Here is a 27,418-nt window from a genome sequence, read left to right as displayed (position 1 = left end):
GAACGCAATAAGACCACCAACCATTTAATGACTGATTATTCTGATTATAACACAAACTCAGAAGAAAGTGGGCGGGGCAGAAAAGGGTCTGTTGTAGCCTTAACTAATTATTGTATGAAGGGCAGCCAATCAGCACCTCAGGCCTAAATGCACAGTAACAAAAGCAAAGATAAGGAGGGGTTGGAAAATGTTCATGTAAGAACAGATATGACTTTAACCATGACATCAGCATGCAGTAGAGATATGGCTTAGAGACAGTCTTGTGATGTGGGACATTTCCAGAACCTTCAGGTACCCTGGAAAAGACACGTCAACAGGCTCCACTAGCTGCTCTAATAGTGCTCTGATTAGGACTGACTAGACTGCTTAGAGGCTTACAGTATGCTGGCAATTGTGTCTCTGCAGGTAAGGTGTTGAACACGGACCTGCGTCACTACCTCAGCCTGCAGTTCCAGAAAGGCTCCTTGGACCACAAGCTCCAGCAAGTGATAAGAGACAACCTGTACCTGCGCACCATCCCCTGTGAGTACCTGCACATACAGAGGCCAACATGACCTAACTCGGATCCAGCTCCCCCCTCATAATGCTCCTCATCTGTCTGATCCGTCACAGCAGAGGTAGTAAGTAGTGTCTGGTATTTAATTATCAGGCCAACTTGAAGAGGAAATGGTTGACTTTTTCATGGTATAATCAGCTAGTTTGGCTGACATTTTCACAGCATGGCATCCAAATTTGACAAAAGAGAAGATGGTGAAAAGTTATTGGTTATGAAATATGAATAAATATGAACTTCAACACACACACACACACACACGCTTTTAACACATTGAATGCATTGGCGGTAACCTTAAAGATTTATTGTAATGTGCCCAGAGTGAGTCCTTTTAGCATGTGTGCAGCTGGAGTTCTATACCGTGACCGTCATACAGAACTGGCTCTACGTCATCTGCAGACCAGCATGGCGAATCCATGCATGCAGCCAACATCAGATTATGAATCCTGTGGTGTTTTAGTATAAACAGTTTTGCATGATTTAATACAGTACTGATATTTCATGACCTGGTTTTTGGGACCTCCGGGCTTATTGGGCTAAACATTCCTGCAGGATGTGGGAAAGGATTCATAGATTGAGAAGAGGGGGCACAGTGCGGTGAATGTCCTGTTGGACGTGTGAACAATAGGTCACAAAGCAGATGTCAATGATTGGCATAAAGGAGGGATTGCATTTGGGCGTGCCAAAGGCCATAGAGTGAAGGAAGTAGCTGAATCTGCAGATGTATCAAAGTGTACGGTTATACAGGTCTACCAGCAGTGGCAGAAACCCCAGCCTACAGGAAATTGTTGTCAGAATTGTGAACAAAAGTCGAAACTGACAGACAGGGACCGTTGGCAAGTTTCTAAAGAACACTGTGTTTTCAATCACAAGCCGTTAAACGCACCGGCGATCCATTTGTCCGTCAGTTTCGTCTTTCTGACAATATAACAGCTAACAGACACCTGTGCTGTGCCAGTTGTGCTCTCTTAGACTCCGGCTGCTGATGGCAAGCAGCTTGACCCGGGACTCGAACCAGCAATCCTCCGATCACAGTGGCAGTGCCTTAGAGAGCACCCTATCCTGTTTGCAATGCTTCCCTGTTGAGATTCTGTGAGCTGTGTGTATAATTTATTATTATTATTATTATCATTATTCTCCGGTAGAACTTTGCATTAACTGCCATGTCACCCTCTAACACAATAAGCCCCCCTATTTATTTCTAAATAAAATATAGAATATCCTGTCCCTCGAGTGAAAGCCTCCCCTCTCCCTGCCCACTTTCTTTTACACAGATGCCTCACCTACAGCGTATTCCTTAAAGGCTGATAAATGAGAGACTCCCGGAGGAGGCTGTGGGCTGTATGGGAGCTTGTTTTAGGTTCGACGTGCTGTTTTAAATACTGAAATCACTCCACCCTTATAACCTGTGCATACTTTACTAATTAGCCAAACAGTTCAGGCTCAGGGGTACACACACACACACACACACTCAGATAATCAGATAGCTAATCACACCCAGCCCTGCTATTGTCACATTTGAACCTTGTGCACCTCTTGATTTCTGAAAGCACTGTCTTTCTCTCAGGCCATTTTTCTCTCTAGTGTGTGAGTGCTCCATAATGCTGCAGCACAGCTCTGTAAATCAGAGGTGCAGCTATGCCTCCATGCTCTTTAATCCTCAACCCCGCGGCCTGTCCAAACCAGCTACCGGGGAAGGAGATGGATGCCTTCTCTGCTACTTTTGACCTCCCTCTTCATTCTCTCTCACTCTCTCCCTTTCTTACTCCCCATAGTAAGAAAAAAAGCATGGCTTCCTTTGCATCTGTCATTTCCCCAACCTGAATGGACTACAGTGGCTTTACCTTGTAAGGAGGTGTGGATTCCTGTACCTGATCTGGAAACATACTTGAGAATTATTTGCAAGTAAAATCATCTTAAGTGTAGTCAATATACATTGACACTGTCACACAAACACAATAGACACAATACAAGAACACAATAGCCTTATTTGGCTCAGCCTAAATAAGCCTAAAAAAAACTAAAAGTTTGCAATTCCGAGCCATGCCGCTTTGCCATCAGCGGCCTGAATCAGAGAGAGCATGCCTGGTCACACGATTTGGATCAAAGTGATTTATCATTTATCACAGTGGGTCTCAAACCAGCCTCTAGGGACCCCAAGAGGGTTCATATTTTAGCTATGTTACTATGGGCTGGAGCTTGGGATCTGCAGCAAAATATGGACCCTCTAAGGGTGAATGAGGCCCAGTTTGAGAAAAAAGCTTGAAAAGGAACTTGTAGAGGGAGCAGCCCTTTCAGATCAGCTACCGTGTTGACTACCATGAGTATAGCTTATGTAAATGTAATTGACATTAAGCTCTAAATTCTACAGATACAAGCCCACGTTCTTTCTGACTGTTTGGGGGTAAATGAGTAAATGAGCCCCGTACGAGCTGTAAACACTGCAGATGGACTGTTGTAACATTGCTTCACTTCAGTGCATCCGGAAAGCATTCCCTGTACTGTACTCCGTTCATTTGGACTCTGGAGGTAGCGCTTCATTTGACTTGCGCAGTGTGTGGGCCGCACTTAAATCCCTGATACCGTTCTCACCCCTATCTTCATCCTTAGCCGCCCGGTTCTTATGACTCACGAGGCTGACTCAGCGGTTCAGTCCGGCATGCAGCATGCTGGTGCTCTCTGGAGCACTCTGGAGCATGTCCTGATATCATAACGCACATATGGCCTGACATTGCATCATGACCCTGCACTCCAGCTGTACCTGTTCAGGCTCACTTATTATTTGTTATGCTCATGATGGCAAGCAGGTTGCTGTTCCGTCATATTTACCAAGCAGCAGTCCGCCCCCTGTTAGCTGCTCAAATGCTGGCTTATGTAACTGTGCTATGACTGTGGTGGGCCTTGTGGGCTGGACTCCGTATCTGGTATTTTTCAAGCCTGTCGTTTTTGGAGTAAAACAAAATGTAGATATTAAGACAGTACCTGGCTGGATTTGCATTACTGAGATATACACCGTTATATCGGAATATTATGACCATCTCTGCTTTGGAATAAACTTAGCCCCAGCATATCAGCTCCACTCACCATATAGGGGCGCTCTGTAGTTCTGTAATTACAGACTGTAGTCCAACTGTTAGCCTCCTTTCACTCTGTTCTTCAGTGGTCAGGACCCTACAAGATCACGAAAGAACAGGTAATATTTGGGTGGTGGGTCATTCTCAGCACTGCAGTGACATTCACATGGTGTCCACTCTATTAGACACTAAGACCTAGTTGGTCCACCTTGGAGAGAAGCTTATCTGTTGCTGCACAGTTAGCGTTGGTCATCCTCTAGTCCTTCTTCATCAGTGCCCACAGGACGCTGCCCACAGGACACTGTTGGCTGGATACTTTTGGTTGGTGGGCTATTCTCAGTCCAGCAGTGACGCTGAGGTGTTTAAACACTCCAGCAGCACTGCTGTGTTCCACACTAACAAACCACCACCATGTCAGCGTCACTGCAGTGCTAAGAATGACCCACCACTCAAATACTACCTGCTCTGACCATTGAAGAACAGGGTGAAAGGAGGATCCCAGTTACTGGTTCTGAATCCAGTAGAACACCCTTTGCGATGTCGTAGATCAGGGGATTCTAAGCATGAAAGTGCTCCTGAGACAAATCTGCTGGAATTGTGTGAGGCAGTCATGTCAATGCAGGATCCATCCAGAGTTGAGGCTGTTTTGAGAGCAAACCGAAAGTGCTTAGAGACTAGTAGAATACCCCTTTGAACAGTTAGCTTTGCTAAAACAAACCGTAAAAAACAGAACTTTGGTCAAGCTCAGAGAGAATTCTGACACTGGGAGAACAGTGGAATTGGTCTTACCCTGGAGAACGGGCTGGGCTAGTGAGCGTGCTGAGAGAAGGCATTAACCAGGAAAAAGCGAGGAGGCGAGAGGAGACAGGCTCCAGTCCGCCACATAATCCTCACAACCTGGCCTGCACCTTCGTCTCCCTCCCCTCTCCCAGAGGTATTAATATCCGTTACGGCACAGCGGTAAGCTCCTGTGCTCTTCTCCACTGCTAAAAAAAGAAGAGGAAGAAGGATGGCAGAGACGAGGGGGGAGAAAAATAAGGATCCCCAGGTGTTCAATCTTGGAGAATTGCTTTTTCTCGGGAAGATTTAAGGATCCCCTTCTTCAAAGCCCTCACCGGTTAATGAGGTGTCAGTGAAAATCGTCCCTCCTTTGATGTCCCACATGAAATGCCCTCACTCTGTCTTAGGCTCAGGTAATAATAGCATTTTACATACAACTGTAAGGTGTCAAATCCTGTAGGTCATGCTGACCCAGCTTCTGATCCCGCCGCCTCAAATAGACTGTATATAGATTTAGTTCTTATAGATCTGTGGTTCTTAACCCCTAGTACTAGAGTTACCCTGCAAGACACGTCTGTGATCGAACAAAACCGTTAAGTGCTAAAATGTGGTATACATGGTTGATGACCAATTTCAGGTTAACAGCCACTTTTCTAGACAGTTTGATCCAATTTTTAGTTTTAAAATGGAACAGGGTTGTAAGTCAAAATAAGTTTAGTGGTAAATTAATTACTACTAAAATCTGGTCTGATCATGATGTATGTCAATTATAGATAAACGCAGTCTAATAGAATTAATAACACACAGACAGCTGTGCTGTTCATGCCTTTTATTGAGCACATTGAGTAACCGTCCACAGTGCAGGCTAGAAAAAGTAAGTGAACCCTTGGTTTTAAAAACCAAGATTATTAAGTAAACCTTTGGCAGCAATTTTTACAACATTTTTACAAAAGGATTGGGACACAGTGCTTAATAATGAAATCCAGGTGTTTCATTCAGGCACATTTCCACATGTATATGGATTCACGCACCTAGCCATGCTGTCTGACTTCTTCCCTCCTAGATATTCCACCATCAGCTATGAGTGCTATTATTGAAAAGTGGAAGTGTTTAGAAACCATAGCAACTCAGCCACGAAGTAGCAGACCACGTAAATTTACAGAGCCGGGTTACCAAGTGCTGAGCGCCAAACCTGCTGTTAGAAGGACCAACTTAACAATTAATGCCTAGGGGTTTAGAATGGGATCTCATAAAGGCTTGTGTAGGTGTAATATGTAGGTGCCCCAATACATTTGTCCATATAGTGTAGTTGCATCTTTTGGAAGCAAGTTCATCTTGTAGTTGCTTAACTATCCACAGTAACAGAAATTTTAACCTGGGGTGCCCGCCATTAAACACACACACACAAAGTTGACCCCACAGGGGAAGAAATATAGGATATGTACTTTTTAAAACTGAAAGTACGTCAGAAAGTGGCTATGTGTATGGATTCAGTTTCCAGGTTTGACAGGATGGAGCTGTAGCAGCTCACAGTGCTGCACATTAGCACCTTATGGAAACTGCTGCGCTAATTAAACCGCTTTGCTAATTGTTTTTTCTCATCTTTCGCTGCAACATTTGGCATCACTCCCCCAGTCCTGCTGTGCTTGGTTACTGTCGCTGATGCTGTACACTTTAAAACATTTTATTTATTTATTTTATTCGGGATTATTGAGGCTACACTTTTACTTACAGTACTGAACTGGAGGCGGAGAGCGTGGACGCTAATGAAATGTCATTAGGGAACTTATTCGTTATTCATACCACAATAACCTTCCCCCCCAGTTCAGTTCAGTTTAGTCGCTGTGCTTCATTGTGTGTCTCAGTGGTGCACACTGAGGACAGCCACAAGGTTAAAAGTGTTAAACTATTAGCTCTTTCAAAAAGAGCGCACTGAATGAGCCGTTCTTCTCAGACGGGCATTGTGGAACAGCTTGCTGTTCAGCTGCCAATGAGTTAGATCGGCAATATGCAGAGAGAAAACGGTGTTGAAGGGCCCAGTTTATTGTGTAATTCACCGATTACATAATTGCGTTCGGGTGTGTTGGCCGTCACAGGCGTAGTGTTAGATAAGAACGTATAAAGAACTTGCGTTCCAGCGACGGCGCACTTCCAGTGATCGCTTCATTGTGGCAGTAGGCATAGCTAGGGCGTTTCAGCTGAGGCAGTTACTGGAGGGTACTCAAGTGCTTATTCTCAGACACCTCTACAGCTCTTTGTAGACTAGTCCAGGTTCAGCATAAGGGTTTACTTTTAGTTTTGACAGGTTTGAGCAGTCCACCCATGCTTAGGTGCTCCCCAGCTACTGAACCGTGATCAGACATAAGATGTGGGGCTCGGTGGGACTCGCTTCCATGTGAACCCAGTTGAGTCTGCCGCTGGTGGGAGCACATTTTTATGGTGGTTCCCATCAAACAAGAGACTCATTAGAGCACGCTTTCTGCTCGTTCTAGCAGCACGTCAGCACTGTATTGTCCACAAAATAGCACTCAGTACAGACGTTCCTGCACATGAGCTGCTGCTAACAACAGCGAATGGGCAGTAAAATGATAGTAAAGCAATGCATTTGATTTTTTTTAATTGATTAATTTTTTTGCCAGGAATTAACATTTACATACACTGATTGGAATAAATGTAGATGTTACGCATCTCTGTTATAGGTGGGGGTTTGGATCAAGAGTATATGTGGGAGATAGATCTGGGATTTCTTCCCAAATTTTTCTTTTCTCTCCAAATTGGGTACAGCCAATTAACCCACCCATTCCTAGCTCCCCTGCACCAATTAACAGACACCCGTGCTGGCCAACATTGCTTAAGAGTTACTGGGAGAGAGTTCCTTCTACCCACCTGGAGAGAGTATGGCTAATTGTGCTCTCCCGGACGCGATGGTAGTGTTGAGCCAAGATCTGTATTTTCTACAATTATCCTGTAGGCTCCCAAAAACAATATCCAGTGAACGTGATTGATCACTATCCCTAGATGCAGTCAATAATCCAAGGCATGTTTGAGATGTATGTGTGCTTCTTCAGTTTGCAATTGGAGATGGTAGGACAATGTTGGATCCAGAAACACTAGATTTAGACTGCTACCAATCCCATCTCGCCAAAGACGTGGTGACACAGTGGTGAGAGTGCTGGGTTACCCAGATAACATGCCCATGTGGGGCCTGTATGATTAGCCCAATTGGGAATCAGAACATTTTGTTCATGGGTTCCATGTTGGCCCCTCATACAAATACCCACCAGAGCCAGTGATGAGAAGAGGAGGGGTTAAACATAGGCCTCATCTAGGTTGTACACTGTACATGGGGGACCCATGTGAGATTAGGGTGGGCTGTAATGATGGGGAACATTTGGGAAGCCCAATTGGGTCTTGGAGAAAATGCATGTACAAAACCCACTTAAAGCCCTTGCCCACCCTTTGACCATGTGAGCCCCATATGTATATAAACCCATATATAACATCTTGGCTGGGTTCTGGGTTCGATACTCAGGTCCAGTGGTGCCAGCTTTCTAGACCAGGCTAAGTTAGGAGAGTTAGAAGAATTTCTTTGTGGAGTTGGAACTGAGATTTGAAAGAGGTGGAAGAAGGAGAAAAATCAGGTAAGCAGGAGTACGACTGAGACGACTGAGATATAGGACATAAGGCCATCTGTAGAATCTACAGTAAAGATTCTTTAAGCACAGGCTTTTACAGCTTCCGAGACTGACCTATCACGCAACAGTCATTGTACCAAAATCACTTCAAAACAAGCCAGCTGTTTTTCTGTCTGGTTTTTCAGGCTGAAAACATGCTAGGTAGTTGGAGGTTAACTGTTGTACACTGCAGCCACTTTCAGAGCTCTAACTGGAAAAGGAAGGTACCAAAAAAAGCTGCCTTAGAAAAATCTCTTTCAGTTGCGTTCCACTAGAAGCTTCAGTGGATGGTTCCTCACAAGACCCATGTTGTTAAACGAGATGTGTGACATTGAAGGGACATTCAAACAATGTAAAGATTCTGTACCACTTATAGTTTTTATTACAACCGTAGAACAACCTTTTTATTTCCAGTATTATGGAAACAGATTTGCCTTGCTTTTTCAAATGTAGAAGTTTCTAAACATACAGTTTCATTCCAGACAGTCCAAATATGACTTGACTTGATATATGGAAATTAGGCTTTCAATGCGTTTTCAATGCATTCTTTCGCAATGAACAATGTCACAAAACGCTATGTTTTTACGTTTGAACGAAATGTGACGTTTACGTGATGTTTATCAAGTTAATGTTTTATTTCTATGGCATCAGTCAAAGAACCATCTGGACAGTCTATCAGAATAGAGCCTATCTGTTTTAAAGGGACAGTAATTCTAAGGTTTGAAAAGAATTTGGAAACTTTCTTGTGACTGGTTTTGGTACTTATTACCACAATAAAGGTAAAAAAGGTAAAGGTGCAAGTATTTGTCACTGTACTATGTACAGCGAAATGTGTCCTCCGCATTTAACCCATCTGTGGTAGTGAACACACACACACACACTAGTGAGCTAGGGGCAGTGAGTACACACACACACCCAGAGCAGTGGGCAGCCAACTCCAGCTCCCGGGAAGCAGAGAGGGTAAAGGGCCTTCCTCAAGGGCCCAACAGTGGCAGCTTGCCGAGCCCAGGAATCGAACCCACAACCCTGTTATCAATAGCCAGGCGCTTTAAGCGCTGAGCCACCACTGCCCCGTAAAAATGGTTGTCTTTAGAGGGGAGAAACAAGTCAATTGTAGCATATAGGACCTTTAAAAAAGGTGTTCGCTAAAACCTAGCAAAATGCAAGAAGTGCATTAGAGATTAAGGTTTCTAATAGTTGAAATTGTCCATATGTCCGTATACAAACCCCCCCCCCCCACACACACACACACCCTGAATGTTTCATCCAGTGTCTACTAGCTCATCATGACCCCGTTTTGTGTTTTGTTTTCATGGCAGGTACCACAAGACAGCCGCGGGAGGGGGAGGTTCCTGGAGTGGACTACAATTTCATCAGTGTGGGGGAGTTTCGCGTGCTGGAGGAGAGTGGGCTGCTACTGGAGAGCGGAACCTACGATGGTGCGTAAGAGTGTGTGGGAATGCAGCGGGGCCGAAGGTCAACCATGTGGGCTTAGTTACTAAGTTACTTATTATCGAATACACACACACACACTTGCATGGTCCTCAGCCTATTCCAGGTGCAGACGGCGAACTGACTGTAGCTCTTATTTTAGACAGTAGCTGGAGCACAGGCTCGGTGGAGTGCCCACTCAAAAGCTGTCCGACTCCTACCCGCAGCCAAACGAACCCGAGCACCCTCCTCTCTCACACGATTTCTCTCTGGTGGATTAGCCCTTCGACCTTAAATGCCTGCTGTTCTATCAAATGTTTGGAAGTTTGGAACATATGCTGAGTCATGGTGCAGTTTCATGCTGACCGAGGGGCCTCGGACAGCTTACCCTTAACTGAAGAAACATTTAAGAAGAAGCAGATCTGTAAAAATGATGGGAGATGCTGGTGCTGGATATGGAAAGTGCAACTGGTTACATGTGTTGTTTAATGTGTTACAGGTTTAGGCAGCCAGCTCTGCATGGAATTGTCCTACTCCTACTCCAGGCTCAAATTAGCAGTAGGGTCTCAAAGGCAGGTTATTTGGGAGACTTCTCTAAAATGAGTGATTCTTAAACCAGTTCTAAGGGTCTCCCAGATGGTCCAACCAAGATTTGACAATGTCAATTTGGACAAATATTAATAGTGTGCAGTATTATTGTGATGTTATCCAAATTCAGTTAGGAACTACCACATGAGCATTAAAGGATCAATAAAGAGCCGTTCGTCTGTGTAACAATAGTAAGTATGTAACTCTAGTTGGGGTGAAAAATGCCCAGATATGTTTAAGGTGGCCATTAAAAACGCTGTTCTGGTTCAGACTGAATCAAGCTGATCAAAATGGGCTGTTTTTACACTTGTAAAAGAGCGTAGGGTGGACTGAGGAGATTTTGTAAAACGTTTCTCCGTGAGCCGCAACGTGTAATCTCTTTGTATACTCATGTGCCACCCAAGCATAGCTCTCAAGGTGCTCTCATGGTCTGAGTAGCTACAGCTTGAATAAGTTTAAATCATTTTGGACACTCTGCAAGCATATTGCAGCAACATCCTGGCAGATTTTGCGCTGAGCTTTCACATATATAGTTAATCTGGCCTTGACTGCGTAACTTCTTACTGGTTATTATTTGGTCCAAGATTGCCATAACCTGAACCATTCTCTCAGTTCTCTAAACGCAGAAGCCTTTAGGGCTTAAGTAATTCACCCCATGGCTTTTTAATCTCATAGGAAGCTGGCATTGTGGCTAAGAAGCTGAATTAGAAACACTGCTTTTGTGGGGGACCATTGTTTCAGTCTAGTAGGCCAGCCAGATTGGTTAATGGTCTTCTTTTGAGTCACAGGGACTGCCTTTCTTTCAGCAAGCAGCACCATTTAAAGTTCCCAGGGAAAAGTAAATCTGGCCAAAGTGGACGTCACAGTGGCTGCCTTTTATTGGAGCCCGTCCATCTACATGACTGATCTGTGTTACCTCTCTGTCTCTTGGTATTTCAGACTGAAGGATAATTTCACAGTGACTAATTCTGGTAGGGAATACCTGGTCTTGAGGCTTGGCATAAAAAAGCGATGGCTAATCTGTGTCCATATTTGAGATGATGCATGATGCTTTGGCAAAGCTTTGGGGATGTAAATCAGTTTCAGGTGTGTTGCTCCTATATAATCTAATGCAGTGTACACGTTGCTTAGAAAATAGGATCAAAAAGTTCCCCCCCGAAGCAATAGACCTAATTACTGAGAGATATCACATTTCAAGTTGTGGGGGTGTTGAAGTATAGAACAATATAAAAGCTCTTTGTGGCAATAAATGGGTGTCAGTCAGGCTCGGTTCTTACTGTTAGAGAGAAAGAACCGTAGGAGGATATAATATTCATAATTGCCATACAAATTCTCTGCTAATCACCGCTGATTCACTGAGAAGATATATTTTTAATGGTTTTTAAAGGGCCTATATCACTGTGATGTACTCGCTGTGTAAAACGTAAATCTAAACATACCATTCAATCCCTACAGTCCATGTATACAAATATAGCTGCCAAAATAACCTTCTTATGTTCAAAAACGAACATGATTCCATGCAGTATATTATGCCTATTCAGCTTACTACAGTTTATCCCCACTCATTCACACTAACATTTAAAGGACTGTTTCAGACTGGGCTGCATTTTAACCCATCAACCCACCTGGGTTTGTTATTTAGTCATTAATCCCTAATGCAGAAATTGTTGAGAATTATTTGGCAACCATTTGCTTTAGCATATCTTGTGGAGTCCCACAGGGCTCTAGTATAGGGCCTATGAAACTGATGTTAAGGATGAGCTTACTTGCAGTGTCGAAGGGGTTACATAAGGCTCAGTACAAGGCAGCCACTTGAAATAGAGGCCATTTACATATGAGTTCTAAAGGCACGGTAACAGAAGTAAACAATTTAGTTTTATGGCATAAATGTTATGCATAAAATTATAGATAAATAAACCCACTCAATTGTCTTATGAGGTCCATAATTGGGAAAGATTAAAGACAAGAAAATTGTAGAATGTGGGCCCACTTATTATCTGAAGCACCTTCCCACAGACATGGATAGATTTAGCTTACAGTGGGCTGTAACTGATGACCAGTCACTTTTTCCTCTGCCTCAGTCAGCGGATCACTGCTACTCAGTATTACATCAGAGCTGTGGCCGTAGCTCATGTGGATTGAGGGTGGAAGTCCTCCCCAGTTCTTCTCTAACTCCTTTATTCAGCCAGTGAGTAAATCCCACCACAAGCCTCCTTTTCAGCACAACACTTTTTCACATGATGTTGTGGGAAAGCACAAGGCTGCAGGGTGCATCGTTTCATCCTTGCATCAGCTGGCCTGTGGATCCTCTCCACTGACAGCCCTGTAGAATCCGGATTTCTAGGTCAGGCTTCTTAAATATGTTTTTTTTATTCATCCTTACAACCATGTACAATATATTTTAATAATCAAATCGCTTTAAATATTAAAGTAAGTTGTTAAGGAGTCTCACAAAGACTTGAGGTTATGCTACCACCACCTTGCTCAACAGTTAGGGCCTTACCTCACGTCCTCCAAACATATTTAATAAGAAAACATAAATAAATATATATATATATATATATATATATATATATATATATATATATATATATCCGATCACACATATATATATATATATATATATATATATATATATATATATATATATATATATATATATATATATATATATATATATAGGGGGTTCGCATCCTGGGACCTCTGGCTGAGGGAGAGGTGCCCATGCTATTTCACACATCTATAAGACCAGTGTAGTGAGGTAGTGTACGAAGGTGTGGAGCAGTGTTACAGTGAGCCATGACCCCCCTGTAGACCCCATTAAAGCTGCTGATGTCCCAGACTCACACTTCTTTCTGTCAGTTTTAGGGCGACAATGAGCAATTTCGGGGAAACAGTCTAGGTCTGCTGACTTCAGCTTTCAATGGAGAAATTCTATTGACAACATAATTTGGTCCAAGATGAGGCTTGGTCTGTTTCAGAAGTTCCAGCCTCAGTTGTTCTGATTGCCAGGAGCATGATGTAATCATGAGTAACTTGCTTGCTGTGCTGGTTGCTCATTTCAGTTTTCTGACCTTATGGCCATGTAGAAGAAAATACATTCACAATGTTCTATTCCTCGTCAAACAGTGGGACAGAATTATAAAACTCAGCACAGTAACACAGTTCTGCTGTAATATCGAGCGGCAGGCTGCAGCTCACCACAGTGGTGTTTTTACTTGTGACCTCAGTAACAAATGTTAATTAGCTCATGCATTTTATTAATCAGAGCCTCTGAATCAAAGCCATATATACTTATAATTATAGAACAACTACTGTTTACTGAACACAGAATCAAATAAACAATAAAAAGGCTATGGGGTAAGCAAAATATAAATGTGGTATGAAATATAACAATAACTGAAATCAGTCATTTTCAAAAGAGGCAGTGAGACCATTTCGAAAAGTAAAGTAAAGTTAAAGCATCCAGATATACAAGCCATTTCACTTATTACTTTCATCCTTTTATATCATGGCCATACAGCAACTGTGATTCTCTTTGTGATTGGCTGAGCCATATTCAGAGTTATTTCAACCAGGGATTTTAAATTTAGTTTTGCCCTCTGATCTGATGGGAGTAACCTAATGCTAACCGATAGCTGTTGCGGTTTGTCGATTACCCACGTGAAAGACATGAATGAGCTATTATTAGCATTTCTAGCGTGTTTGCATTAAACTGCAGAAATGGCAGAAAACAGACGGCAGTTTTACAGAACAGTGGTTTAAATTCATCATTTTCTGACATATGAACTACCACATGCTTTTACTGCTGTTCTGTGTGCTGTCTGTTGTTGCTGCGTCATGTGAGCTTATTTCGGTGTACAAAATAAAAAAAGAGCTTCATTTGAACAGAGAAGTTTGGCGATGTTACCAAATAGCAGCCAAAACCAGGCTTCTAGCTCTAATTCTTCATTCCACCTTAAATAGCGCTGAAGCTACACTGTGTACATTTCAGCTGCAGAACGTATCTGCTGCAATTATTAAAGGTGGAATGGAACGTTTGAGTAAGAGGAGAATTTCAGCCCTGTATTGGCTGCTAACTGCTAACGATTGATTGTGGTTTGTTCGCTGTAATAAGCTCACAAATGAACAACATTTAGGCCAGTCCTTGCTGGGGTAGGCAGCTGCTGGGAATCGTGTCTGTTGATGCTCCCCTTCAGCAAAACCAAGGCTCGGAAGTGGATCGGGCTTAAAAAGCCAATACCCGACCTATTAAAAAAAGCCTCGATCTCCCCTCAATCCCGAGTCACTTAATCGGATCAGGACATCCCTAATTCCAAATTGAATTATGAACTCTGGAACGCAGTTCAAGAAGGTCAAGTTCGCCTCTATAGCAGCTGTGATGTTTGCCTTGATGCTCGATCCAAAGAAAGATCAGAATCAGAATTTTTTTTTTTTTTTCACACATCAAGTCTCTTTCATTTGAGGACACTTACCCTTAAATGTGTTCACATGGTATTTTTGGTATTTTGTAGGACAGTGACTGTTCTGAATCACAGGCAGTAAAACAGGCTGGTAATTCTGGCAAATGTGTTACCGTGACGCTATTTGCTCTTAACGTCATGGTGCATCTGGTGGTTGCGTTTATAAATCAGGCTCATTGTATGCAGAATAACAGAAGTCGTTAGAAGGGATATGGGAATTCTTGAATGTTATTGTGTGTGCTTCTCAAAAAGGGGAAAGGTCAGGGTTGAGTCACTGCACAGTAATAGCATGTTTAGACTGGAATAATACGCAAGCTGGTGCAGTGATGTCTATTCGTAGGTTGCAGTTTAGAATGCGTGTGTGTGTATGTGTGTGTGTACAATGAGGAAAAAGTGTGTGTGCCACTTATTCACTGATAAGTGCTCTGCGAGTGCCAGGGTTAGCTGTAATTGTAGTTTATGGTCAGAATGATTTACGCGTCATTGACATTATAAATCCATTCATTTCCTGAAGGCTGAACTGAGGCAGAAACTGACGAAACAGCAGCATTTCTAAACACAGCATGTTCTAAATTTCAGCCATCGCATGTAAAGCCACCATCTATTAGTTCCCTCTCTTGCCTGGTAGTCAGTATGTTTGCATATGCATATACTTTATTGAGAAATGCCAAAGAAGAACCAGCTGTGGTTCTGGAAAGCTTTCTTCAGATAAACACCAAGACGTTCATAAGAATGTTCTCTATTGTTTTCTTAAGATCTTCTTGAGACACTCATTGTCTTCTTATTCAGGTCATATTGTAAGCTCATGGTATTTTAGGCTGTATTTACCAGCTTATCATTAACAATGATTAATAACTTTTCATTTTCCTATATTCTGTTAAACACCTGCACTGGAGGCGAAACTGGAGGAAACTGACTCAAACTAAGCATCCAAACGTTTCCTGTAAACAAGGGCTTAATCTGTCATGTAGACACCAACTGCACTTAAGAGAACAAGCTTCACTACCACTTTACTGGGATGGTCCGTTGTAGATGCTCACCTGACATTCAATTAAACGCCTCCTAAATGCAACTGAACTCTGAGCTGAATGTAAAGGATTCTCTATTGAATGTAACCCTGCGGCGCTACACGTATAAGATCCTTTAAAGAGGAAGTTCCTTTGGAGGTTCTTCAGTTTGATACAGAGGAACCTTCAAGAAAAGATTGAAAAGTTCCTTTAAGGTTCCTCAAAGCATCTTAGGACGTTCCTTCACAGTTTCAAACTGAAGAACCTCCAAAACGTCTTCAAGAAGCTTTTAACAGTGTGCACATTGTTAGACTGTAGATTTAAGGGTAAGGTTAGGGTTAGGATTTAGGGTTAATTCAAGGTTAGGGCTAGGATTTAGGGTTGATTCAAGGTTAGGGTTAGGGTTAGGATTTAGGGTTGATTCAAGGTTAGGGTTAGGGTTAGGATTTAGGGTTGATTCAAGGTTAGGGTTAGAATTTAGGGTTGATTCAAGGTTAAGGTTAGGGCTAGGATTTAGGGTTGATTCAAGGTTAGGGTTAGAATTTAGGGTTGATTCAAGGTTAAGGTTAGGGCTAGGATTTAGGGTTGATTCAAGGTTAAGGTTAGGGCTAGGATTTAGGGTTGATTCAAGGTTAGGGCTAGGATTTAGGGTTGATTCAAGGTTACGGTTAGGGTTAGAATTTAGGGTTGATTCAAGGTTAAGGTTAGGGCTAGGATTTAGGGTTGATTCAAGGTTAGGGCTAGGATTTAGGGTTGATTCAAGGTTAAGGTTAGGGCTAGGATTTAGGGTTGATTCAAGGTTAGGGCTAGGATTTAGGGTTGATTCAAGGTTAGGGCTAGGATTTAGGGTTGATTCAAGGTTAAGGTTAGGGTTAGGATTTAGGGTTGATTCAAGGTTAGGGCTAGGATTTAGGGTTGATTCAAGGTTACGGTTAGGGTTAGAATTTAGGGTTGATTCAAGGTTAAGGTTAGGGCTAGGATTTAGGGTTGATTCAAGGTTAAGGTTAGGGCTAGGATTTAGGGTTGATTCAAGGTTAGGGCTAGGATTTAGGGTTGATTCAAGGTTAAGGTTAGGGCTAGGATTTAGGGTTGATTCAAGGTTAGGGCTAGGATTTAGGGTTGATTCAAGGTTAAGGTTAGGGTTAGGATTTAGGGTTGATTCAAGGTTAGGGCTAGGATTTAGGGTTGATTCAAGGTTAAGGTTAGGGTTAGAATTTAGGATTGATTCAAGGTTAGGGCTAGGATTTAGGGTTGATTCAAGGTTAAGGTTAGGGCTAGGATTTAGGGTTGATTCAAGGTTAGGGCTAGGATTTAGGGTTGATTCAAGGTTAAGGTTAGGGCTAGGATTTAGGGTTGATTCAAGGTTAGGGTTAGGGTTAGGATTTAGGGTTGATTCAAGGTTAGGGCTAGGATTTAGGGTTGATTCAAGGTTAAGGTTAGGGTTAGAATTTAGGGTTGATTCAAGGTTAGGGCTAGGATTTAGGGTTGATTCAAGGTTAGGGTTAGGGTTAGGATTTAGGGTTGATTCAAGGTTAGGGCTAGGATTTAGGGTTGATTCAAGGTTAAGGTTAGGGCTAGGATTTAGGGTTGATTCAAGGTTAGGGCTAGGATTTAGGGTTGATTCAAGGTTAGGGCTAGGATTTAGGGTTGATTCAAGGTTAGGGCTAGGATTTAGGGTTGATTCAAGGTTAGGGCTAGGATTTAGGGTTGATTCAAGGTTAAGGTTAGGGCTAGGATTTAGGGTTGATTCAAGGTTAGGGCTAGGATTTAGGGTTGATTCAAGGTTAGGGCTAGGATTTAGGGTTGATTCAAGGTTAAGGTTAGGGTTAGAATTTAGGGTTGATTCAAGGTTAAGGTTAGGGCTAGGATTTAGGGTTGATTCAAGGTTAGGGCTAGGATTTAGGGTTGATTCAAGGTTAGGGCTAGGATTTAGGGTTGATTCAAGGTTAGGGCTAGGATTTAGGGTTGATTCAAGGTTAGGGTTAGGGTTAGGATTTAGGGTTGATTCAAGGTTAGGGCTAGGATTTAGGGTTGATTCAAGGTTAGGGCTAGGATTTAGGGTTGATTCAAGGTTAAGGTTAGGGCTAGGATTTAGGGTTGATTCAAGGTTAAGGTTAGGGTTAGAATTTAGGGTTGATTCAAGGTTAGGGCTAGGATTTAGGGTTGATTCAAGGTTAAGGTTAGGATTTAGGATTGATTCAAGGTTAAGGTTAGGATTTAGGATTGATTCAAGGTTAAGGTTAGGGTTAGGATTTAGGGTTGATTCAAGGTTAAGGTTAGGGCTAGGATTTAGGGTTGATTCAAGGTTAAGGTTAGGGTTAGGATTTAGGGTTGATTCAAGGTTAAGGTTAGGGTTAGGTGCAGGGTTACATTCAACCTGAAGTTCAGTTGCATTTAATAGATGTTCAGTTAGCTGAATGTCAGGTGAGCACCCAAGTGATCTGATCCCCAAACTAGACATCAATTCTGTAATTCAACTAGTAATCTGACCATTTTAGAGATGTGCATTCGCCTGTGAGGCGATTGTAGGGTTATGATCATTTTTGAGAACCCTTTTGAGAACCCCCTTTTGTTTGGAATACCCATAAGGTTAGGGTTAGGGTTAGGATTTAGGATTGATTCAAGGTTAGGGCTAGGATTTAGGGTTGATTCAAGGTTAAGGTTAGGGTTAGAATTTAGGGTTGATTCAAGGTTAGGGCTAGGATTTAGGGTTGATTCAAGGTTAGGGTTAGGGTTAGGATTTAGGGTTGATTCAAGGTTAGGGCTAGGATTTAGGGTTGATTCAAGGTTAAGGTTAGGGCTAGGATTTAGGGTTGATTCAAGGTTAGGGCTAGGATTTAGGGTTGATTCAAGGTTAGGGCTAGGATTTAGGGTTGATTCAAGGTTAGGGCTAGGATTTAGGGTTGATTCAAGGTTAAGGTTAGGGCTAGGATTTAGGGTTGATTCAAGGTTAGGGCTAGGATTTAGGGTTGATTCAAGGTTAGGGCTAGGATTTAGGGTTGATTCAAGGTTAAGGTTAGGGTTAGAATTTAGGGTTGATTCAAGGTTAGGGCTAGGATTTAGGGTTGATTCAAGGTTAGGGCTAGGATTTAGGGTTGATTCAAGGTTAGGGCTAGGATTTAGGGTTGATTCAAGGTTAGGGTTAGGGTTAGGATTTAGGGTTGATTCAAGGTTAGGGCTAGGATTTAGGGTTGATTCAAGGTTAAGGTTAGGGCTAGGATTTAGGGTTGATTCAAGGTTAGGGCTAGGATTTAGGGTTGATTCAAGGTTAGGGCTAGGATTTAGGGTTGATTCAAGGTTAAGGTTAGGGCTAGGATTTAGGGTTGATTCAAGGTTAAGGTTAGGGTTAGAATTTAGGGTTGATTCAAGGTTAGGGCTAGGATTTAGGGTTGATTCAAGGTTAAGGTTAGGATTTAGGATTGATTCAAGGTTAAGGTTAGGATTTAGGATTGATTCAAGGTTAAGGTTAGGGTTAGGATTTAGGGTTGATTCAAGGTTAAGGTTAGGGCTAGGATTTAGGGTTGATTCAAGGTTAAGGTTAGGGTTAGGATTTAGGGTTGATTCAAGGTTAAGGTTAGGGTTAGGTGCAGGGTTACATTCAACCTGAAGTTCAGTTGCATTTAATAGATGTTCAGTTAGCTGAATGTCAGGTGAGCACCCAAGTGATCTGATCCCCAAACTAGACATCAATTCTGTAATTCAACTAGTAATCTGACCATTTTAGAGATGTGCATTCGCCTGTGAGGCGATTGTAGGGTTATGATCATTTTTGAGAACCCTTTTGAGAACCCCCTTTTGTTTGGAATACCCATTGTTCGAGTTTTGTGGGGGGAAAAATAATAAGAAAAAAAAAGCACTAAGAAGAATTTCATTCTTACGATAGGTTTGGGAATCCAGCCCCATGCTTAAAAAAATTGATGAGTGTGAAGATGAAGAACCTTTTAAAGGTCTGACCAACCATCACTCAATGCCAGTGTTCTTATAATGCACTGCAGAAAGAACTCTTTGTACCAGTGTAAAACTATAGAAACATGACCTAAGCCCAATAAATGGTCTGAGAAATGTTGTCATGAGCACTCAAGTCCAGTCCAGTCTGGTTCAGACATACATTACACGTTCTGCTTCAGGTACAGATATACTGCTGACGAATGACAGCCCAAATCTCAGCCGATTGCCCTCCCCTTCCCTCTAATTTCACTTTCTTCTCCTCAACTCCAAATCACTCTTCTCCCAACTGCCACCCAATAGCTCGTTACTGAGTAATGGCGTGTTTGAGTGATTCATCTCCCTGTAGCTGCTGTTTGGCACTCATCTCCAAGGTGCCATGCTTGGGTACAGCAATGGAGACGTGACCAGGTAAAGCCTCATGCGTCCTCACATCTCGATTCTGGGTGGAGACGGAGGGGGCAGAGGTGTGATGGATGAACGTGTGAGAAGCTGTGGCAGGAGAGAGAGAGATGGCTGGGAAGTTGCAGCAGAAATAAAGCTGGCTGGCTGGCTGGCTGGAAGAAAGATAGCCTGGAATGAGTTAATATTTCATGTTTGTCTTGGTTGTTTATCTGAGCTAGGTTTGTCACATTTCAGCCTATTTTTCTCACCCTGTGGTTAACTTCCTCATTTCTCGAACTTCTCACAGTACAAACAAGGCTAACTTATGAGGGCTGGGCTTTATTGAGGGGGGTTATTATCGTTTGTTGTGATAAATATTGTGAAAAGGTTTACCTTGATGATAAACTATTCCCAGATAGAGCTCTTTTTCGTTCCAGCAGGAAGACTGTAGTTCATTATTCGGGTTAGAACTGAGCCCATGAAAATATTACCATATGGCGTTTATATTTCTACCAGAGTTTCTAAAGTTTTAAAGTTTCACTAGTTTTTAATGAGTATGAAAATTAATTGTAAATGTATTGGCAGTTAGTCAGGGGTGCAGATTTGGACCCAAGTCTAGGGGTGGCACAATACCACTTTTTCCAAATCACAGCACATTCAGCCACTATAAACCAGTTATTACACACCAGTAGACCAACAACAATCGATATCGGCTCAAAGTGTGTACCAGTACACACACACATAGAAAGTGATTAGACTGCAGAGTTGTAAAGAAGCTTGGAGTTGATTGGTCAGAGAGGAGAGTCAGACTGGATTATTAAATATTAAGCACTATAAAGTTCAGAATCTTACTGAATGTATATTTTTCAGCAGCTCGTTTTGTCGAAACTGTGTGACTGAATTGTTTTGATCAGTGTGTATTGATCATTGTGTGATCAGTATTTGATCATTATGTGTAAATGAATTATTGATACAAACACAAAGATGATCGGATCTCCATTAAAAGCCTCTCTGGGCTGGGCTCAGTGCAACCATGCCTTATGAGTGAAAGTAGCAGCCCTGCTTGCCATTCATGTAAACCTAGTCTAGAGGTCCGCTCCAAGTCCTCTCCAGCCAAGTTTAACCCTTTGTGAATAACCGACATGTTGTGAAACCCTGGGAGATCGCTGATTTTTGTTGAACATCTGTGGAAGAACATTATGACAATCTTTCCTAAATCAAATAAGTGGAGCCACAGGGGGCTTTGTGCATCCTGAAGGCTGGTCGTTTTATCAGTCACCAGGGGAGAGTGCGTGCTGCTGTGTGATAGGCAGCGTTCAAAGGAAGCTGCGGCCAATAAGCCACACAAGCGCTGAGGCACATATTCACACAAACTGACACACTGGCACTGCGGAGAGCTGCCCACTTGGTGGTGTGTGTAACCTGATCCTCTGCGGGTCACGCTGCTCTCGCTCACAGAGAGAGCAGCAGGGCTGCCGGGTTTGATCAGGGGCATCCAGCCTGGAGCACGAGATAGATTTACACTTCAGCCTTCTGCTGCTGCACCAACATATAAAGCCTCTGCGGTTACAATCTCCAGCATCCAGGGTTTTTGTTCATTCCCACAAATAAAACCATAGAACAATGGAGATATTGGGGTGTTTGTTCCTCTTGTATACGTGTCTGTCTTGACTTGCAGTTACAGCCTTGAAATGTACATGAACCCGGCCCGCTAGCAAAAGCCCTAGTTAAAGCTGGTAAAGTGATAAAACAGTGCCTTCAGGAGCATATGGCGTGTTTGATACTGGAGAGCAGCTCATCACCTCCAAAAGTGTTCTGCTAGTTGGTAGTTGATGTACTGGGATCCGTGTTTGGCCTAAAGCTAATGCTAGCTGGATACTTGGCCTCTTCTCTCCACCATTTAGTCCCTTTTGAAAGCAAACTGGACTACCTCCGCTGAACAATACAGGACCTAAATGCACATCAGAAGCGAGTACCAGCTTCTAAGAAAGACTCGAGAAAGCCAAACCTGGGGAAAGCAAAGCTGAAAGCTAACCTAGCTTGCTAACAGCACATCACTGCCAAACCACCTCTGAGGCGAAGTAACAGGGTTGTAAATAGGCTTGTAACATCGCATTGCAGCATTTTTTGCCCCAACAAAAGTTACATAGTTTCTATGAACAACTTTAAACACTGAATAAATGGCACCTCAAATGCTAACCATCCCAATTTCAGATTTTTTTAGACATTCTTATATATAATAATAATAATATGATTTATAAAATATATGTATGAACCTTTTTAAAACTTTATACAATTTTAACCCATTCATTTTGGACTTGCTTGGGAGTTTCTCCCAAGTGCACCAAGTGTTTCAGCACCACAGTCAGATTTTTAAGGCTTTACAACAAGTTATAAGACTTTATAAACGTGCAGACAGGAAAGTATAGACTGATATTATACATGTCTTTATTGTAGTAATGTGCATGTTTAACAATGCAAAGGTACTCGCATTAAACATTAACATAGCATTAGCTGACCAGGACGTTAACCGCCGGACATAGTTACCACCTAACAAAGCTGTTGTGTGGTAACTGATCATAGCTCCAGCATCAGCTCACCAGCCAGTCGGCGCTCAGTAGCAGTGATGCAGTAGCAGTGTCTCTATTACTGTAGAAAAATGGACACATGCTGGTCCATTTTCTTTGCTTTTTTTGTGAAATAAACATAATTCTACTTTCCAAAATTAAAGGAAGCTCCTGAACAAGCATTTAGGCATTAACCCTTATTCATTGAGGACTTGCTTGTGGGCTCCCTCTGGCATTTTGCAGTCATTCATTGATAAAACTGGGGAAATGGAAAGTGTCCAGGCTCTCCAATAAACTGGCTCTGATATGATGCCACAGCCACCTGTCCCCGGGAATCGAAGACAGCATAATTTGTCTCTCTGGGTGGGTAGGATCTATCAACCTCACCTCCATCACTTCCAGCACGATGCTAGAACATGTGGGTGTCTACGTACTGACGTTGTTTTCAGCAGCAGTTTGAGAACAGCAGTTTGAGAACAGCGGTTTGAGGACGGCTAATATGTCTTTGCTGACGTTTGTAAATTTAGCAAAAAGGAGATTTGTGCAGAAGTGCTCGGTAAGACGTCATACAGATTTTTCTTATTCCAACTTAAGCACCATCAAATGTTAATGGATTTCTGTTTACAGACAGTTGCACTAAAAGAGATCCACCCCTTCCAGGCATGCAGTCGTAATTCGTTGCACAAAGCGGAGATACCGTCGGCGCTCGCCTGTGGTTCCATCAGCCTCCAGCAGCTGGGGGCTATGTGAACAGGATAATGCAGGAAAGCCTGAGGTGTGATACTCTGAGCTAATATGCTGCCGCAAACGGATCGTTTAATCACAGGCCCACCTCCCTCCTGCCCACTCCTGCACAAGGCGGAGTGGAGAGGCTAATTAATAGGTCTAAACTGACGAATCCCCTTTTGACATCTCCTGTTATTATTACAAGTCAGGCACTACATAAATTACGAACGCAATAAAGGATGTGATTAATTCATATGAGGAGTTTCAATTAGGAATGTATTAAAGCCAATTCTGCTCAGGCAGTTTACTAAAAACAGTGCCGACACCCAGACTAGACGAGCGGCGCAACGTGTGCCAAGCGAGGGTGTAAATAATGCAGCATAATTAACTTTTTAATGTGAGGTCTCCGACACCATGCTTACCAGAGGCAGCTCTCGGGAAGTATTCCTGTGTCGTCTGAAGCACGGGAAGCATGGGCCTTGCTGGATGTTTTATCTATTTTGCCGGGGAAAACTCCAGCAGTGCTCTGCCTTGTTGTGTCCTCCAGGCTCCAAAACAGGCCCTGTACTGTTTGACGCACTAATCTTTCTCGGCCACTCGTGGTTCGCATCCCCAGACGCCTCTAGATGACATTTAGAAAATGCAACTGGCCAAGGCAGGGTCGGAAATGCAAAGGACACCAAATAAATCTGTATTTGCAATCCCTTGAGTCCTGTCCCTGCCCCATTTCCTCCTCTTTAACACTGCAGAATGCAGGTTAAACCGAAAGCAGCTTGAAAGAACGGACCGTGGCGGTTGGCCTCCCAGTGCGCTTCCGTTCTGCTGTTGCCCCCAGCATCCACTACTACACAGGGCACAGCAGTTTAGAAGATAGACCCCCCACCCAACCCCCCGGCCCCCTCTCCGGGACATGAGCTGTCCCGCACAGGCAGGGAAGTAATGCTATGATATGGTAACAACGTGGAGCGCTGGCCTGGGGGGCCGCCACGGGGAACTGAACAGCGGGGATGGCGAACTGTAAACACACATACTACACAGAGAGAGACAGTGTAGCTAATGGTGTTGAGTTCACTTTAGCCACAGCTAGCAGTGCATTTGAATGTGGTAGCTTTGGTAGCAATGCTTCTGTGTCCTGTAGACTCCAGAAGAGGAGTTTCAGTGGGTGATCCCTGCGAACTAGTTGTAAGGACTGGTTGACCAGTCCACTTATAAATGAGCTAGTAGGCACGTTTGGTATCAGGGCCTGATTTTAGTGAAATATGGTGGTGAAAGTAATGGAAGGAGTAGCAGGACCCAGATGGAGGAGCATAGTGTCGTAGGGGAGGAACCAGAAAGCATTAATGGCATATTAATGGTTTTCTTTTGGATCTGTGAACACTTTACTGAACCATAGATTACTAGCATGTCCTAGATTTGACCTGACCTGGTAGTCATGTGGATCCATTTGCTAGTCAGCTCTGCCTGTAGGTCTACTGAGGCTATGGGATACAGATCAGGCTAAATCAAGGTAAGCAGACAGGAGAAGAAGGATCAGTACAGTAAAGATTCAGAAGCAGCCATAGGTGAATAGTGTTGATACTTGGATCTGGAGTTTATGGTGAATCTGGAGGTGGAGATGTTTATAAACACCATAAGCAAGTTGTTTATGACCAATGAAAACTAGGTTACATCCCCAGTCCCCTCCTAGCAGCTAGCAGGCTATTACTAATATTATAACATGTATTACTATATAAAACATTTGCTGTAAGAAAGAATGGTTGTGAATGGGTGTGAGAACCTAAGTGTGCTCTCTTTCACAGGTAATTATTATGGCACGCCCAAACCCCCAGCTGAGCCCAGCCCTGTACAGCCCGACCTGGTGGACCAGGTGCTGTTCGACGAGGAGTTTGACACCGAAGTACAGCGCAAGCGCACCACCTCCGTCAGCAAGATGGAGAGGAAGGACAGCGCGGCGCCTGAGGAGGAGGAAGAGGAGGAACGGCCTGCGCTTGTCAATGGACTAGCAGGTGAGATCTTTAGCATCTCATTCTGACAGTGAACAACTTATCCAATACTGCTTTCATTATTATGAAAACACCCCCTCGCTGCAGGCCAGTCTAGCCAATCACACTGTTTGTTGGTAATCGTCAAGACTTCCTTATGGAAAGTGGGTCGACTTTGACCCATCCGAACCGGGATGTTTTGTATGGTTTGTAGGTCTTACCTTAAGAAGGCACTCAAAACTGGATCACACATTTCCGGCGATGCTGTTTATAGAAAGCGGCTTATGAGTGAAAAAGGCTGCTCGCTCCTCAGGAGAACTAGACACGGGTATATGGGTGTATAGGACAATAGTTAGAACACACATTCCCCTTCCATACTCTCTCTCACTCTCACACACACACATATATAATTAACAGTACAAATGACTACAGCAGAGTTCCTTCAAAAGAGGTGCCCAGGGTGCCTCTCTATTAATAATAATGGGATAATATCAGGGCTGCATGATGATATTGTAATCATATCAGACATATGTTTAGATTCGACTGATGTTTCAGACAGACATTTGATGTTTAGGTGGTGCTGAACTCAAATATAGCATTTTAATTATATTCTGCTCCCAAATGAAACATTTTATCATGTTTATTGGCATCATTAGACAGATGTATATAAAAATGATAAGATATTGAGATTGACCCGCATTTGATTCATGCTTAATATATTATGTTTTAATGCAGTTTATCATTTCAGTTGATAGAAAGATCAGTGAGGGGAAGTAAAAAAAAAAAAGGCTCATCATACACTACCCTACCCTGTTCCTGAAACTGCCTCAAGATCAGATTAAAAATTGGCTAAGAAATGCCCCTCAATCGTCTCTTGTTTAGGATTTAGCATTAGTTGTAGTAGTAGAAGATCTAGTAATAGTACCAAAAAAAGGGAACAATAATGGAACTTTTTTTGGTGCTGTATAGAATCAGTTGTATGTAAATGTATCTCCATTTACATTTTTCACTTTTTCGCCACATGTGAATTAGTTAGGGATACCTTCTGAGAACGTCCGCACTGCTGCCGGCTGGGCAATAATGTCCATTAATGTTGTCTTGAGGATTATATGCCTGGTTTGGCCCTGATCTTTTTCATTGGATCAGATTGGGACATCCGTACTGATAGTTGTTCTTTATGCTGTTATTAAATTGATGAATGGATCAATAGAAATGCCTTCAAAATAACTTGGAATAAGATCTTCTACTTTCACTTCTATTAAAAGTTGAGAAGGATTTTCCTTCTCTTGTAAAATTACGGTTACAGTTTTTGGGTAACAACGGAGATGTACAGTATCTCCATCATAGAGAAGAAGAACCATTTAGCATTCAAATCCTTGAATCATTTGAAGAGAATAGCAATAAACCAAAGGTATTCCCCTCTCAGCCACTAGACAACTCATAGTTATAGAAGCCAAGGAGATCTCCTTTGTAGTATTACTAAAGTGCTGTACCTGTCTGCATGTGTAGGCACCACCAGTGTTCCCAAGTTTCCCCTCAGGACCAAGAGACTGGCTGATTATAGTTGTGTCCTTTGGCAAAGCACTCAGCCCCAGTTCCTGTGGATCTCCATTACTGATGAGAGCTCATGTCTAGAGTGTGCTGGATGATTTTACCTTCATGTATGTGTTAACTGGAGCAGCACATTTCCTCTTAAGATTCCCGGTGCCATTTAAATCTCTCCATGCTCCAGAGCAGCCTCTTCTCTCTGACTTTTCTCTTTCATTTCCATCTCTCTGGATCCATCCATCGCCCTGTCTTCAGAAAAAAAAATCTGGTTGTTAAGGTCAGCTCTAAAGATGGCTGATCTAAAGAGGTAAATATTCAAAGAGATAAATATCAGAAGGTGCTTACTTGGTGGGGTGAGGTGCCTTGTGGTGCTTTCTAAGGGGTGCTTAATCTTCCGTATAGGGAGCTTGCTGCAAATCTGGCTGCTGCTGTGGTGATCTACCCTGCCAAGTTTTGGTCTGAGGGGAGCTTTCAGTAGAACTTGTTGAGAGTTTTGCAGTGTCATGCTGGAAAGAGCGAGATTTAATAATGAACTGCAGTCATGGACACGGTTTTCTTTTCCCTATGTTGGTAGGAAGATGCCATTGTAGATGAACAGTCAGTGGGTTGTGAAGTATGGACTACAACGTGGCCCTTGAAGAATTTTGCATATGTTGTACTCTCGAAAAAATGAACCCTTGTAGTCAAGGCCAGATT

General features: G+C 42.8%; 1 protein-coding gene across 2 annotated transcripts in view; it reads left to right on the top strand.

Annotated features, from left to right (window-relative positions):
* magi3a (membrane associated guanylate kinase, WW and PDZ domain containing 3a) overlaps positions 1-27,418 on the top strand; it is a 206,513-nt gene that overhangs the window by 116,643 nt on the left and 62,452 nt on the right. For both annotated transcript variants that reach the window (XM_072656512.1, XM_072656513.1), the window contains exons 2-4: positions 406-522; positions 9,401-9,520; positions 24,992-25,198. In XM_072656512.1, the coding sequence (XP_072512613.1) occupies positions 406-522; positions 9,401-9,520; positions 24,992-25,198 (444 nt within the window). The remainder of the gene's footprint in view (positions 1-405; positions 523-9,400; positions 9,521-24,991; positions 25,199-27,418) is intronic.

This window comes from Salminus brasiliensis, chromosome 14, assembly GCF_030463535.1.
Source record: "Salminus brasiliensis chromosome 14, fSalBra1.hap2, whole genome shotgun sequence".
NCBI classification, from domain to species: domain Eukaryota; kingdom Metazoa; phylum Chordata; class Actinopteri; order Characiformes; family Bryconidae; genus Salminus; species Salminus brasiliensis.
Note: the sequence above shows the minus strand (reverse complement) of the source record. Positions and strands in the feature narration are given on the sequence as shown.